Source organism: Amblyraja radiata, chromosome 7, assembly GCF_010909765.2.
Source record: "Amblyraja radiata isolate CabotCenter1 chromosome 7, sAmbRad1.1.pri, whole genome shotgun sequence".
In the NCBI taxonomy this organism is placed as follows: Eukaryota; Metazoa; Chordata; class Chondrichthyes; order Rajiformes; family Rajidae; genus Amblyraja; species Amblyraja radiata.
The window spans coordinates 26,520,485-26,537,564 of record NC_045962.1 but is presented as its reverse complement, the minus strand read 5'-3'; the positions used below and the strand labels follow the sequence as shown (position 1 = coordinate 26,537,564).

Sequence of the window (17,080 nt, the reverse complement as noted above, 5' to 3'; positions counted from 1 at the left end):
TGATGACGGGTTCTGACCCAAAATGTCACCTACGCATGTTCTCAGAGATGCTGCCTGTCCCGCTGAGTTACTCCAACACTTTCTAACCTGCTACCTTCCAAACTCCAATCATGCCTGTTCTTTATTTCCCCTCAGTAAATGCTAGCTATTCTGTCAAATTGGGCTCTCAAATTCCTGTTCTAAATTACATTAAAATTTAGGCCAGAGCAACAGAACAGAGACGCAAACATCTTATAGTTCTTCATCCAGTCCAGAAGCATTCATAGGTTAGTTTAGAGATAGGATGAGAACAGGCCGTTCAGCCCACCGAGTCCATGCTGACCATGAATCTTCTTTTCACACTAGTTCTATGTTATCCTACATTCTCACCCACACCATACACAATAGGGCATTTATTCTCTTACATGTGCCAATTCACCTACAACCCAGCATGTCTTTGGGATATGGGAGGAAACCAGAACACCTGGAGGAAATCCACGTGGTCACAGGGTTATGAGCGAACTCCAGGCAGACATCACCTGGTCAGTTTGAAACCTGGGTTTTCTTGTGGTTTGAGGCATCAGCTCTAGGTGTGCCACCGTGCTGCCCTATTGTTAGGGCAACCCAGGAATTTGATTTCGGATATTTATGTAGTGTCACTCCCTCCTGTCATTTTGTCCAACCATAAAACTCGCCATCATAACTGCGATCCTGCAATTCTAGCATCTTAATCACCCCTGATTTTAGTCATTACTAAGGCCATTCCTTCCTTAAATCTTTCCACTATTCTGCAGTTCTTTCTTACTTTAAGGCACTCCATAAAACAAAGACAATTTTGATTAATTTAATGCCAACTGTTGTAATTTGTTAAATGCAGGTGTTAAATTAAGGTGTGTCCCTCTCTTGAGATGCAAAGGGTACAGTTTGGATTGTGATCAGGACACCATACACCTGGTGCATGTACAAATAAGGAATCACGAGGTATCTTGTGGCACCGCATTAATTCACTACTTGATGGTTGACCCACTCAATGGGTGGCACAACACAAGGTCAGGTGGCCCAACACAAGGTCAGGTGGCCCAGTGAAACAGAACACAAAGGACATGCCTACATATTTAACAATACCAGTTGTTGGAAAAGTGCCTGACATTGTTTTCTGTAATATTTTAACTTTATAGACAAAAAGAGTATCCAAACTTTGCAACTGATCATGGTCTGTATTGTCCTATGTGCATATTTAACCTTGTACAGACAGGGAAACATCCTTGTAAAATGCTTTTGGATTTTGAAAAAGACCGACAGAAATGATTAGCTTCGTAACCTTTGATACTGCAATCAGATCACATAATGTCACAAATGTAACATCTTGCTCCTCAGCTTCAGTGCATTTTAACTTGAGAACATGAACATGGATAGGTGACACTTTGTCGAGCTTCTTCTTCAAAGCTAAACTGTCTTGAAGGTCCAGGATAATCTTTGTTTCAAATCCACTTTGGGTTGTAGAAAGCAGGTCATAATGATGTAAAGAGGTTGGGCCGGGCCACGGATGGGTTGGAGCCACGAGGACTGGTCGGTATTAATAACTTTGACCAACTGCTGTGCTTCAGTGCGGTATTGGCCAAAATCAATAGGCTCATGTTGAAGTAAGCCATTAGAATGCAATCCTTTTATAAGAATAATAAGAAGTCGGTGAGACTAGCGGAGGTTGGGCGATCGTTTCGCCGAACTCCTCCGCTCGGTACGCAAGAACCTACCTGACCTCCCGGTGGCTCAGCACTACAACTCCCCCTCCCACTCTGAATCCGACCTCTCTGTCCTGGGTCTCCTCCATGGCCAGAGTGAGCAACACCGGAAATTGGAGGAACAGCACCTCATATTCCGCTTGGGGAGTCTGCTTCCTGCGGGCATGAACATTGAATTCTCCCAATTTTGTTAGCCCTTGCTGTCTCCTCCCCTTCCTCAGCCCTCGGGCTGTCTCCTCCCATCCCTCTGCCCTCGGGCTCCTTCTCCTCCATTTTCCTTCCTTCTCCCGGCCACCCCCTATCAGTCTGAAGAAGGGTTTCGGCCCGAAATGTTACCTATTTCCTTCGCTCCAAAGATGCTGCTGCACTCGCTGAGTTTCTCCAGCTTTTTTGTGTACCTAAGAATCTCCTATGTTTGATTATATCCCTGAGCTGTTCATTTAAGTCATTGAATACATTCCAGTACAATGTGGAGAGCTACTCACAGAGAGATAATTATAAAAGTGGATTCTCATGGCATTCCTGCTCTCCTTTCTCGGTGATATATTCCAGATACTATCGCAACATTTCAGAAACATTTAAACAGGTACATGTATTGGACAGGTTTAGAGGGATATGGGCCAAACACTGTCAGGTGGGACAAGTGTAGATGGGACATGTTGGTTAGTGTGTGCCAGTTGTGCCGAAAGGCCTGTTACCTCTAGACTCTCTAGGGCAAGGGTTCCCAACATGGGGTAAATTTACCCCTAGGGGGATAAATTTCACCTACCAGGGGGGTAAATTTATTGCTTCTGGATTTGTACATATTTTTTCTCATTGACTGACTGTGTTTGTTTCTGGTATACCGGTTCCAGGTGGCCCAGCCGCCGAGAGGACTCTCCCGACGCCGGGGCAAGACCACCCGGTGAGAACGGCCAGGAACATCGGGCCTCTGTAGAGGCAATTGCGGTGGCCTCAATAGGCTTGACTTTGGGGTGAACTTGGGATGGGGACTGGACATTGTGCCTTCCCCCACAGTGCTATCCACTGTGGGGGGATGATTTTTTTTGTCTAATGTAATCCTATAAGTCTGTGTCCAAGATGGCTGCCGTGAAGGGAGAGTGGACGCTGGCGCGCTTTGGCTGCCGCTGCTCTCTCTTCACATTGTGTTTTTGATTTTCTGTTTTTGGATTGAATTCTGTTTTTAATTTGTGTCTCTGTGATGTCTTTATTACTTATTTTATTCTGATTATATGTTTTTATTCCTATTAATCTATGTAAGGTGTCCTTGAGATGTCTGAAAGGCGCCCATTAAATAAAATTTATTATTATTATTATTATCTGTTCATCATTGGTGTTCATAAATAATTGAAATAACATTGTTATGTGCTATTAAAGGGGTAAACGGGATGAAACAGGTTGGGACCCCCTGCTCTTGATGCTATGGGTTTTTGAGGTGTCGCCAAATAGCTTTTGTGCAGGCACATTTTACATCAGTAAAGAACATTGAATAAGATGGCCCGTAAAATAGACATAGAACAACATAGCACAGCAATAGGCCCTTCACCCCAAATTGCCCAACCAAGCTCATTCCACTTGCTTGTGTGTGACCAATAACCATCCAAAACTTTCCTATCCAAACAAATAAGCAGCTCCGTTCTGGAAAATTTTAAACTTCTGAAATACTTTTGCAGCATATAATCAGACGGGATTAATAGATGGATACAAGAAGCATCGCTAGGAGATAGACACAAGGTGCTGGGGTAACTCAGCGGGTCAGGTAACCTCCCATCTGTGGAGAAAAAGGATGGGTGACGTTTTGGTTTGGGACCATTCTTCAGACTGGAAGTCAGGAGATGGTCGGAGATGTTGGAAGATTCAGTCAGGTTTGCAAAAAATTAAAAGTAAAAGCAACGGATAGGTTTATTACACCCGATGTTTTCCTTGAAACAGCCAGAAACAGCTGAATGTAGAGGTTTACTGTACTGACCACTGGCAACCCCTCACTTCACAAAATAAAAACAATAATCTGTCATGGGTCAAAGGACTCCAATTTGTTTACCCATTGTATTAAAATAGGCAGCTCATTGTATTCACAATCTATTAAACATTCTGATTACAGGCTTTTTTTGTATTTTATGGAATCTCAATGCACTTTGGGTATTATAACCATAAAAAATAGTTAGAATGTAACTCAAATACAGTTTTGCAATCAACATTTAACTTCTTGTGCAGCGGAGTAATATTGGCAATTTTCCAATCATTTGGGACCTCCCCTGTCTCTCGTGATTCTTGAAATATCACTGTCAATGCCTCCACAATCTCTAAAGCCACCTCTTTCAGAACCGTAGGGTGCAGTTCATCTGGTCCAGGTGACTTATCCACCTCCAGCCCTTTCAGCTTCCCAAGCACCTTCTCACTCGTAATAGCCACTCCAATAATTTCCAACCCCCGACTCTCGTTTGCTGGTGTCTTCCACTGGGAAGACCGATGCAAAAAAGTTTTTCAACTCCTTTGCCGTTTCTTTATTCCCCATAATCACTTCTCCTGCATCATTCTCCAGCAGCCCAACTTCCTCTCTTGCCTCTTTATATAACTGAAGAAACTCTTGCGATCCTCTTTTATATTATTGACCAGCTTACATTCGTATTTCATCTTTTCTCCACATTGCCTTTTTAGTTAACTTCTGTTGTTCTTTAAAAGCTTCCCAATCCTCTGGCTTCTCACTAATCTTTGCTACGTTACTTCCTGCAAACAACAACAGATGCCTCAGAATTTTCAGATAAGTCTATCTATTATGACAGTCAGAGAGATTATTTCACTATGGAAACATAACCACTGAGTCTCTTCATATCATTACTGGTTGTCCAGTAATCTCTGGACAATCTTTAATCTTTAATCTCTTCAACATCTCAGCAGAATATATGCAGCTCCTGAGGTGTTGGGGAGATTAATTAACCTTAGTAACACCAGGCAGTTAATTTGTTCATTGTTAGATTTATCATTATTTTTCAATAGATTGGTTTATTGGTTCCTAACAAAATAATGGTTACTACAAATTTCACATAAAATCACATGAAGTAGATATATAACCCATTTCAAGCAGCAGAGGTGGAGTTTTGGTAGCTCCTTTTTCTTCTTTGTATCTTCTTGAGTTGGTCAAGGTGTCATGCCAAAGTTCACAAACCTCAGAAAACATTCTCTCTTTTCTCCTTCCTCCCAGATTCTGCATTATTTGCTTTTATGGTTAATTTTACGGAAGAATCCCAATTCATAAGACATAGGTGCAGAATTAGGCCATTCTGCCCATCAAGTCTGCTCAGGTAATTTAGGTAAGGAATTTGTTTGTACTTTCCAAAGCTATGATAACAGCACGAAGAGATGCGTGTAAGGAAACCAATCTTTCCACAATACAGGAAATCTTAAAAGGTCTCTGATCCCCATGTAAATTTAATTGATTTTAAATCCATTCACATGTTTTCTATAATACTATTTCTCAGTTTTGGATCCTGAGAATGAAATACCCATATGCACATTCATAATCCATCTATTTCAAAATTATTTGTTTATTTTCATAGTCTCTTTTGAGCATTATAATTAGTTTTGAAGTAAAATAAAACATAACATCTCATCGTATGAACATAAAAGATTTAATGCTATTTTTCAGCATATCCATTCAATTGGCAATTATGACAAAGTAATACTCCTTCGCCTTTAAATGCCTTTGTTCAGCGCTAAAACTTACATATCTCTTTACTCCCAACTTCAAATTGTCTCACTGTTGACCACGTTTTAATTTTTTCTTGATTATTTCTCTCCTTGGTACTGTTCAGTGTGGATAATTTAATCAGTCATTTCTCTTATCTGAGCCACATGCACCACTTCTTGTGTTGTTGACAAGTAATCATGCTTGTCCAAGATTTGTTCTTCAGTGAAAATTCAACCTGTATTTCTGCATGCAACCTGTTTCGCTCACGTTGAAGCACATTTAGTTTAATTTAGAGATACAGTGCTGAAACAGGCCCTTTGACTTCCCGAGTCCACGCCAATCACCGATCCCCGTACACCAACACTGTCTTACATACTAGGGACAATTTGTAAACAATTTTTACCAAAGCCAATTAACCTACAAACCTGTAAATCTTTGGAATGAGGGAGGAAACTGGTGCTCCCAGAGAAAACCCACGCGGTCACGAGGAGAACGTCCAAACTTGGTACAGACAGCTTCCAGTCAGAATCGAAACCAGGTCTCTGGTGCTGTAAGGAAACAACTCTACCACTGCGCTACTGCACAGCCCCCTTCACACTCACAGCAGTATTTCTGTAGCGTGCCACATATGTCGTTCATTGCAAACTATCCCTTGGTTTTAAGTTGATGTTCAAAAGTAAATGAGGACATATGTTTGCCTTGGTATGTTTCAATGACGCATGTGGTGGACAGTTATCAAAAGTATTATTCATAGATTATATTTAGACAAGGAAATAATCTTCTCCAGGAGGGACTAATTAACTATTCTCAGCTACATCTAATCAGATGTATACTTAATTTACAAACAGATTCTTCATGATTAATTGAATCTCTGAAATGTCCTAAAAATACCCCATTATGATGTGTTATTGTCTATTTTTCGTTTTTAAATACCAAATTTCAATTCCCCAATTAAGTCACAAGAGACTGCAGATGTTAGAATTTTATGTAAAAAAACAAACTGCTAGATGAACTCAGCAGGTGAGGCAGCATGTGAGGGAGGGAATTGGACAGGCGATGTTTCAGGTTAGGACCCAACTGCAGACTTCTGAACATACAAGCTTGAATGGATAAGGACAGCTGCAAATTTCAATTTGTTACCATACTGTGTTATCTAATGCTTGGAGGTAACTTTGCAGATTCTCAGAATTGGATGTCTGTCAATGCCCTTTGTGGTTATAAATATATTAAAAACACCAATTCTTGTGATCCTTTTAATTACCAGGGCATTCTTTCCCATGCTCATTTTAACACACTAGGACCCAGTTCCCAAGCTTCCTCGATGATCAGTAGCCCTGATTCCTGTGCAGCCTTTAAACTCAATAGAACCCCAGAATCCATGCTTCCTTTAAAATCACCTGGGCCTAGTCCTTTGCTCCCTTATAACAGAGGCACCTAAGGATACAAGCACAAAGTTCCTTGGAAGTGGGAACACACATAGTAGACAGGGCAGTAACGAAAGTGTTTTGTACTTTCCTTCATCAGCTGTAGCATTGAGTACAAGAGTCAGGACGTCATGTTTCATGTCATTCTTTCTGAGCTCTATACGCACTGCTATAACTAAAGCTGGAGTACACAAGACAACTTTGTAACTAATAGCACCTAGACTTGTGCTTTTAAAATCCTTTTGATTCCATCCTACAACATATGGCTCAAAAAACACAATTCTGCACTTCATTTAAATTGAATTTGATAACATTACTTCAAGAATGTTTGGTTACTGCCAAAGGGCCTGATTTTATTAAAACATTTTTTTAATACATTGAGCACCCATAATATATACCTTGAAATGAAATGGGTTATAGAAATATTCTTGCAAAATACATTTATTCTGGTCCATAATAATGTAAACAAATGTTTTACATTAAAGCAGTCAAAAAGCATATAGTACATTTTAAATTCCAGATGACTTAAGTATCACAAACAAAATGCCAGCAAGCCACCATTTCCACTGCTGACGTTGACTGGAGCTGATAGAGGAAAATTTAATGTCACTTTAGCAATAGTCTGCAGTTAAGCGTGCAAAATGGTCTCACAAGGACAGGATGGTTTTGCGAGATCTTTGAACAGCCAGTCTGTTTCACCTTGGTGTAGGTGGAATTGGTGGAAGAGGTGGAGCTCCCCGCTCACTTCGGAACGTATCTGTTAAAATAAAAAGTTTAAATAACCACAGGATTATCAGAGTTTTAACTGTAATAATTGAAGCCAAGTACAATTTGAGAAGTGAATAAGATTTTGTGCAGCATGGCACAAGAAGATTTAATGATTTGCGTATTAATGGAATTTTTAAAAAATCTTAATTTCAACTTTTTTTCCACATCCGCAAGCAATGAATAAAGCCTCAAATAGTAGAGAGGAAACCCTTTGAATTAATTTATCTCCCGACGAAATATAATTCAGCATATTTTTTACTGGTTTGTCTGTTACATGTTTGCCTGTTATTCACCTATTTTAAGCAAAGTACATTAACATATATTTTTCTACCTCCCCCCCCACCCCCCTCAACCTTTGCCAGAATTTCACCCCAACCTTTCTAAGATAAAAGTTATTACCAGAAATACAAGCTTACTGCTGCTACCTTGACAATGAGGCAATTAGTTTTAAGTTACAGCGTGGAAATAAGTCCTTCAGCCCACCAAATCCTCACCGCCCAACGATCCTCGTACACTAACACTATCCTACATACTAGGTACAATTTACAATTTTTACAGATGCCAATTAACCTACAAACCTGTACGTCATTGGAGCATGAGAGGGAACAGAAGCACCCGGAGAAAACCCATGCAGTCACAGGGAGAATATACAAACTCCGTACAGACAGCACTGTAGTCAGGATCAAACCCGGGTCTCTGGAGCTGTAAGGCAGCAACTCTATCGCCTCGCCCCCGTGCTGGTCAATTATTTGACCGAATATTTGCCTGCTATTATACCATTGAGAAAATCACAAACTTTGGCTTGCACCATCAAGCTCCAGTTTCACCTACAACTGGTAATTTATTTGTTGTGTTGTTTCATTTAATGTGCTATAAAGTTGCAGCAAGCAAGAATTTCATTGTTCCAGTTCCTGTGCATATGACAATTAAACACTCTTGACAACAGGGCTGTTCTGACCTCCAGAAATGGAAACAAGAAGTGCAGCAGGACTAATAACTAGATCACTCCAATGATTTTTAATGAATTTGTTTGTTAAATTCCCATGATAAAAGGAATAACTATGCAATAAAATTCTTGGGCGACTGTATTTCACCAAATTTAATGTGTTTCAAATAAAAAGTGTTTTTTCACTTCTAATGTTTCACACTTCATAAAGGAACATAAAATACCTGTCACTCACCTCTGATTTCTGCCTTGCTTTGTTTACTAGGATAAGTTTTTGTAAAGTTTACATATGGTTCTGGAGGTGGAAGGTCTGAAATGGAATGGAAAGAAAATTTGCCTTCCCATTCATCTGTGGACAGAACAAGAACAGTTGTTAATTTCACCATTAAAGGGGATCAGAATAAGTCAGGATCCATATTCACAAAGCAAATTACCTGCTCTTGCTGTTGACATCCAAATAAACTCACAATTTATCTCAGCAATCCAAATTGCAGGTACACCAGGCAGTGATGAATACAAATGGCATGTTGGCCTTCATCGCAAGAGGATTTGTGTATCGGAGCAAAGAGGTCCTACTGCAGTTGTACAGGGCCCTGGTGTGACCACACCTGGAGTACTGTGTGCTGTTTTGGTCTCCTAATTTGAGGAAGGACATTCTTGCTATTGAGGGAGTGCAGCGTAGATTCACCAGGTTAATTCCCGGGATGGCGGGACTGACATACGATGAAAGAATGGATCGGCTGGGTTTATATACGCTGGAATTTAGAAGGATGTGAAGACATCTTATTGAAACATATAAAATTCGTAAGGGATTGGACAGGCTAGATGCAGGAAAAATGTTCCCAATGTTGGGGGAGTCCAGAACCAGGGGTCACAGTTTAAGAATAAGGGGTAGGCCATTTAGGACTGGGATGAGGAAAAACTTTTTCACACAGAGAGTTGGGAATCTGTGGAATTCTCTGCCACAGAAGGTAATGGAAGCCAATTCACTGGATATTTTCAAGAGATAGATATAGCTCTTAGGACTAACGGAATCAAGAGATATGGGGAGAAAGCAGGAATGGGGTACTGATTTTGGATGATCAGCCATGATCATATTGAATGGCGGTGCTGGCTCGAAGGGCCAAATGGCCTACTCCTGCACCTATTTTCTATGTTTCTAATAGCTGAAGCTTGTGATGAAGAACCAGCTGAATCCATTATAATGAGACTATAAACATCCATAGGCATATTCCAGATAGTGATGGAGAACTAGAACAAGCTCTGTTCACGGAATAGATAATCAGGTAAGATATTCTCCCTAAACCCCACATCCATTTTATCCAGAACTGTGAAACCCAGTTGAATGCATCATATGTTCAAGCAATTAAAACTTAGACTGTTTAAAAAAAATCTCTGAAGAACACTTGAAACCACTGAAATGCTCAAAGATGCAAATAGTTTAAAAAGTCTAACTTAAGTTTCTTGCAAATGCTACTGCCATTAAAATTAATGTGAAGGACACCGTGTGCCAGCTCTAGTTGACACAGATTCCCTCCAAATATTACCGCAGATTCCCTACCAAAAGCATTGTACAAGCATAACATGCTTCCAGAGGAGAGGGAAGAACATAGGCAAAAGCGAGGAACATTCTGGGTGAGTTTATTATCAAATCATGATTGAGAACAGCTGATCTCAGCCTAATGTAGAATAGAATATGAGGGTTGGGACATTTAACCTGGAAATACGTCAAATCTGTTAGTTCAATGAAACATCTAAATCACCAGTTCACTTGAGAATTAACTAGTCATCTAATCACGTTCATTTGAGAATTAACTAGTCACCTAAACACCAGTTTATGTTGAGAATCAAACATCCATTTATTCCATAAAATTAAAATGAGGGGATGGTGAAATATGGGTGGTGTTTACCTTCACACACTGCCTGTGACGACTCCTGAAAGCCATTCCTCATTGTTGTTGGTGGGGGTACAGGGCTTCCTCGGTCAGGTGGCAGTGGGGGCCTGAAGCCACTCCTCATGTTGTCCAAACCCATTCGACTTGGGGGCTGTGGGACGGGTGGTGCTTTCTGTCCACCGCCGTTTCTGCCTCCCGGAGGGGGTGGAGGAAGAGGTCCTGTCATACATGGGTCGGTACACAATTAGAGTCAGAGTCATACTGTACAGAAACAGGCCCTTTGGCCCAACTAGCCCATGCCAACCAAGATGTCCCATCTACATTAGTCCACCTGCTTGCATTTCTCTGTGTTAGTGCAACATCCCATCGTGTTGCCAATCAAAAGCTGTCTCCGAATAAATTGAGAAATATTTAACTATTAGTATTCAAATCTATATTCTCTAATTATCACCAAAAACTACTTGCATTTATGCTTGAATTATATTTTTAAATCATTACAGCGAATAATTTTTCTTCTTTTTCTATCATCTTTATCTTGAAAACCCAGAAAAACTACTTGAATTTCCTATGGTCAGTAAGATTCCCATTGTTAAATATTTCTAACATTTTGCTTTTTTCACAATGCTTAATGGTTTACCAGTTTAGTTTAACAGCATGAAAATAGGCCCTTCGGCCCACCCAGACCAGCAATCACCCCGTACACTAGCACTATCCTACACATTAGGGACAATTTACAATTTTTACCGCAGCCAATTAACCTACAAATCTGTATGTCTTTGGAGCGTGGGTGGAAAACCAGAGCACCCAGAGAAAACCCGCTCAGTCGTGGGGAGAACTTACAAACTCCATACAGACAGCACCCGTTGTCAGGATAGCAACCGGGTCTCTGGCGCTCTAAGGGGAAAAAGGGACCACATCACCCCGATCCTGGCCTCTCTCCACTGGCTCCCTGTGCGGTTCCGTATAAACTTCAAGATTCTCCTCCATGTCTACAAAGCCCTCAATGGGCTTGCCCCCACCTACATAAAAAGTCTTCTCACCCACCACTCCACCTCCAGGCCCCTCAGATCGGCCGACTTGGGGTTGCTGAATATCCCACGGTCTAGGCATAAGCTCAGGGGCGACCGCGCCTTTGCGGTTGCAGCCCCTAGACTGTGGAACAGCATCCCTCTTCCCATCAGAACTGCCCCCTCCATCGACTCTTTTAAGTCAAGACTAAAGACTTATCTATACTCCCAAGCCTTTCCTGACGTCCTCTGAGTGAGGGCTACATGTATAGATGTATGTAGTTTGTTTTTGTTGTGCTATTCTTATAACAAATGTAAAGCACTTTGGCCAACGAGAGTTGTTTTTTAAATGTGCTATATAAATAAATGTGACTTGACTTGACTAAGGCAGCAGCTCTCCCACTGTGTCACCTGTTCTGCCAATTTGATGTATTTTTAACCACTGACTACCACCATTACACCATGTTCTCAAACGTAGATTACTTTCATCTTTGATCACTGCAGGAAGTCCAAAAATAAATTGGGAGAAAGAATGGACAATCATTGATGTAGTAACTGTGGGATGAGTGAAAATATTCAACTAACTCGTTACTTTGTGGAGAGTAAATGAAAATCAAAAATTGCTTGAGTTCTGACATGAACCCAAAACATTAACTGTTCCTCTTGCTGACCTGCTGAGCATTTCCATTACTTTTTGGATAGCGCTAATGCACAAGTAACAGCTATTTCGAGTATATGAAGGTCTAATCTGTGATGAATGATCAACTGAACTGTTGGAAATGTCAAGAAATTATTCAAGGCTGGCAACGTAAGAGATCAAGACTCCTGGATTGCTTTATATAGTGTTACGTATTTAATACAGCAATTGAAAGAAGCAGATAAGTTCTCTATTTTGTCAGGTCTGGCTTGCTGCCTGCACACGTTACCTGGCTTCTCAATTGCCCTAGTCTCTCTCAGGACACCTTGCTGCCCATAGGCATTTTGTAATGTTTGGTCAACATACCTGATCTGCTGGGAGGATCTCTTACAGGTGGTGGAGGTCTCTCACTGGGAGGAAGAGGACCACTTCGAACTGTCCCAGGAGAAAGCGAAGGAGTGCCGTGGAGGGACATATTCCTTTGAGGAAGCCTTGGAACTTCAGCATCTGTAGAGGCACCATGATGACTTTGTGGAGGTCCTGGTCGGTTGGGTGGTGGCGGGGGAGGAGCTTGGAAGGAGGGAGTTGGCCTGGGTGTTTGAGGGACAGGTGGTTTTTGATGCTGTGGTGGTGGGAGTGGAGGGCCATCCCTATTCATTGAAGGCCTATTTATATTAGGTGGTGGTGGAGGCTTATCATCCATCATCCTGGCAGGAGTAGGAGGCAACGGAGGTCTGTTAGTATTGTGAGTTGGAAGAGTTGATGGAGAAGGCTTATCTTCAACAACCCTGCCAGAGCTGTGAGTCGGATGAGACCTATTTGTATTGCTATGTGGAGTAGTTGGAGAGAAATGACGGGTAGACCCTTGATTGCGATTGGGTAGAGAAGGCCCCGTGTTTGACGGCCGATTTCCTGGAAAGGGTGGAGGACCTCTGCTGGGCGTACTAGATGATGATGGTCGTGGTGCACTAGGTACAGGTGGTGGGCCTGCATCAGACCTCGAACCTATGTCCGGCCTTGAAGATTTTGGTTGACTTGGTGGAGGGAATTTATTTCTTGGAGGCTCAGGATTACTACTCCTTGGAAATGACAATGACCCAGGCAACTTTGGTGGGGCATTGTTTGGTACAAATGGTCTGGGACCAGTCAATCTTGCACTTGGAGGCATTAATGTTGGTCGTCCTCCTCCAGAATCTGTGGATGTTAATGCAATGAAATAAGGATATACTGAAACATAAGTACTTTTGTAAAAAAAAAATTCAGGTTTATTACACACCACATGTACTGAGATATAGTGTAGAGCTTTATTTTGCATGCTATCCAATCAGAGCAGGTAATACTATACATAAATAATCATCAAACTCAAGTACAATAGAAAAAAAAGGAGAAGATGATGAGTGCAGAATATAGTTCTCTGCATTTGTAGTGCATCAGTTCATAGACAGAGTCCTTTGTCCTCAATGGGGTAGAGGTGAATCGAACAGTATCCTAGCTTAAGGAAGGACCGTTCAGAAACCTGACGACAAAGGGAAGAAGTTGTCCCTGAGTCTCGTAAGGGCACTTTCCAGCTTCTGTATCGTCTGCTCGAAGGGAGCAGACAGAAGCAGGAATAACCAGGGTGAGACAAGTTTTTGATTATGTAAGCTGCTTTCCAGAGGTATCATGAAGTACAGATGGAGTCAGTGGCCTGTGTGATGGACTGGGCTACATCAACAATTCTCTGTAGAGTACTGCGGTCTTGGGAAGAGGTGTTCCCAAACCAAACTGTGATGCAAGCCGACAGTATACTTTCTGTGTTATATTACATTTAATACAACAGTATTAGGTTTTCTTAATCATTTTTTTCCTATCCCAAATCACTGGTCTCGCCAGTCAAGTAGCATTTACAACTAAATTACTCCCACCGTGTCTTTAGTTTTTTATCTTTGCAAGGTATTTGAATCTGACTGTCACAGATAAAATGCAAACCATTATTGCATGGTACTCCAGGAATACAATTAGACTTCTAAATTACATTCATAAGAAATAAATTACTTCGCAAGAATAATTTCAAATTACAAGGTGACAGGTGGACAACAATATTTAGCTCAAATATTTACCCAGATAAAATAGTTTTGCAACAAGTCATAGTTAAATTGGCAACAGTTTTCTGGAGTCTGTAATATAATGCACAATCCAAAACTCTGCACCATATTCAGATTTTAATTGTTTTAAGTTTCCATCAGAAGGCCTTGAAAATGCAGTGTGTGAGATCACCATTGTAAATGGGAGGACAAATAGATACCCCTAAATTATCAAGCTATTGCATCTGCCTGCACCATTCAGGAGGATTCCTGGATACCTCACACTGGCAAGTCTGATAAAAGGGCACAGCTTTATAGCCCTGTCCCACGGTACAAGTTCATTCCAAGAGCTCTCCCGAGTTTACAAAAAAATCAAACTCGTGATAAGCACGGAAAATGAATGTAGCGGGTACGTCGGAGCTCGGGGACGTCTCTTTGCGGCTCGCAACATTAACGGCAGGTGCTCGGGAAGACTCGCTAATGGCAGGTAAGCTCGGGAGGACTCTTGAAGATTTTTCAACATGTTGAAAAATGTTCATGAGAGCACCGAGTACCGACGAGCGGCCATTACCATAAATCTCCGAGTTCGAATCAGGGCAAACTCGGGAGAGCTCTTGGAATGAACTTGTACCGTGGGACAGGGCCATAACAAAGAAAGGGGACGAGTCATTGCTTAGGGGCACAGTTAGGGGCACAGAGGTAGGTTGGAAGATCGGGACTACATCCTTAACTGTTCAGTAGTCTGGGAAGCTGCTCCTGAGTCTGGTGCTACATGAATGATTAGGTTAAGAGAATAACAATAAATAAAGTGATGTTAGGTTTTATTGAAAGTGGTTTGGAATATAAAAGTAGGGAAGGCTTGCTACTACTGTGAAACCACCCTTGGGAAATACAAGTGCCATGTTATGAGGAAAGGTGGAGAAGAACCGGAGTTTAGAAGAGTGAAATGTTACGTCAATGAAAAGAAAAAGATTTGGAGGAAACCTTGCCAAGGGATATGCTGAATATTTAATGCTCATGCAGGACTCTACATCCAGAGACAACGTTTTAGAGTAAATGTTCCCAATTAAAAGAGAGACGTGGAAGAACTTTATCTGTTGAGGGGTCTTGCTGCTTCAGAATTCTCCAGAGCGATCTGGGAGGCTCGGAGGCTACGTTCAGATCAGCCATGATCTTATTTAATGGCAGAACAGATGTAAGGCACCAGAAGGTCTCTTCCTGCCCATATTTGTTCGTGGGTGATTCTGTTGAGAGTCCTGTGCTATACTACAAGGCATGTAAATATAAATGATGACGAATTCTAACCATTAAAATTAACACTAACTTACCGGAATTGTCTCTGGTTCCTGCAGACCTAAGCTTTGGCATTCCACCAGTAAATAATCCTCCTAAACCAGGTCCACCTCCACCTCCGCCTCCACCACCTCCGCCTCCACCACCTCCGCCTCCACCACCTCCGCCTCCACCACTGCCGCCTCCACCACTGCCGCCTCCACTGGATCCTTTGGGAGCTGTTTAAAACAACATTTGATTTGTGGAAGAATTAATAGATCATCTCCATAATACAGTATTTCATGTTATGGCTTCTCGGGTAGTTTTTAAATTGTGAAGCTTCTTACATGGATTGGAACCGTTGGTTTTAATCCACTGACATTCAAGTAAGTTTATGCCCGTCCCACTTAGGAAACCTCTGGAGACTTTACGCCCCACCCAAGGTTTCAGTGCGGTTTCCGGAGGTTTTTGTCAGTCTCCCTAATGGTCGAAAGTGGTTTCCGCTTCTTCTATGTTCCGGCGATTATTTCAAAAAATTCAAAACCGGCCGCGACTAAAAATAGGTTGCCGTTTTAAAAATTGGTAATTTTTTAGTCGTAAGACCTTCCACTTCCTGCAACCTCCGGCAACCACCTTCAACTAGCATCGCAACTGGCTTCGACTAAAATATTACCGATTTTTAAAACGGCAACCTATTTTTAGTTGCGGCCGGTTTTGAAATCTCGTTGTGGTTCTGCGCTACGGGTGCTCTGGTTTCCTCCCACATCCAAAAGATGTGTGGGTCTGTAGGTTAATTTGCCCTCTAACATTGCCCCTAGTGAGTAGTGACTGGATACAAAAGTGGGATAACATAGAACTAGTATGAATGGGTGATCGATGGTTGGCATGGACTTGTTGAGCCGAAGGCATATTTGTTTGGCAGCTGCATCTCTTAATTAATTAGGTGATGCAGTACTTCACAACTGGACTCTCCAGTGACTGATTAGGGTTTCCCAGATTTATATGATGTTGGATATGAGGCTTCATTGATATCAATGGGAATTAGGAAGCAAGAGGAAAGGTAACTATAAAAAACATTTTTTTTAAATTAAAATCTTAAAACATTATAAAAAAAATTTAAATAATTTTCGTTCAATATTTTTCATTGTTTTTAGCATTGTGTGTTAAAAAAATGTTTTAGTTAAATGTTTTTGAAATTAGTTTTCAATTTTAATCATCTTTCTGAATGTCAGAGATTTTAAAAACAAAATCCTCGACAACATTAGCTAGAGATAAAAATGTGTCCATATCTTGGCCTCCTGTCAATGCTTGAGGGCATTCCAAAAGTGTCACTGGACTTTGTTCATGAAGCCTTATCACCACTGAGTTCTTGCCACCTGAAGTCATGATGCAGAAGGCCAACAAGAATCAGTTGTCTGTATCTAGCCATGGCAAGACCAGGCACAAGGGATCTTGTCATGGGCCTGATATCTCAATCTAGTCCATTTGGTAAGGATACAATTGGCCTCATTTGCAATTCCGAATGTTCTCATAAATATATTTTTCATGCAATGTTATGTGCCAGAATTATATTCCTATTCCAAAGAAAAATACATTGTTTGTGCAAATTAAACATTTCCTCAATAAGATTTCGGCTAAAGGGAATAAAATTCTCTTTCT

At 41.2% G+C, this 17,080-nt stretch overlaps 1 protein-coding gene across 4 annotated transcripts in view; it reads right to left on the bottom strand.

Moving 5' to 3' along the window:
• Positions 1-7,160: 7,160 nt before the first annotated feature.
• The window catches only part of wipf1 (WAS/WASL interacting protein family member 1), a 102,909-nt gene continuing 92,989 nt past the window's right edge, over positions 7,161-17,080 (bottom strand). For all 4 annotated transcript variants that reach the window (XM_033023918.1, XM_033023920.1, XM_033023917.1 and 1 more), the window contains 5 exons: positions 15,478-15,660; positions 12,453-13,280; positions 10,458-10,661; positions 8,783-8,896; positions 7,161-7,590 (listed from right to left, as the gene is read on the bottom strand). In XM_033023918.1, the coding sequence (XP_032879809.1) occupies positions 7,529-7,590; positions 8,783-8,896; positions 10,458-10,661; positions 12,453-13,280; positions 15,478-15,660 (1,391 nt within the window). In that variant the 3' untranslated portion in view covers positions 7,161-7,528. The remainder of the gene's footprint in view (positions 7,591-8,782; positions 8,897-10,457; positions 10,662-12,452; positions 13,281-15,477; positions 15,661-17,080) is intronic.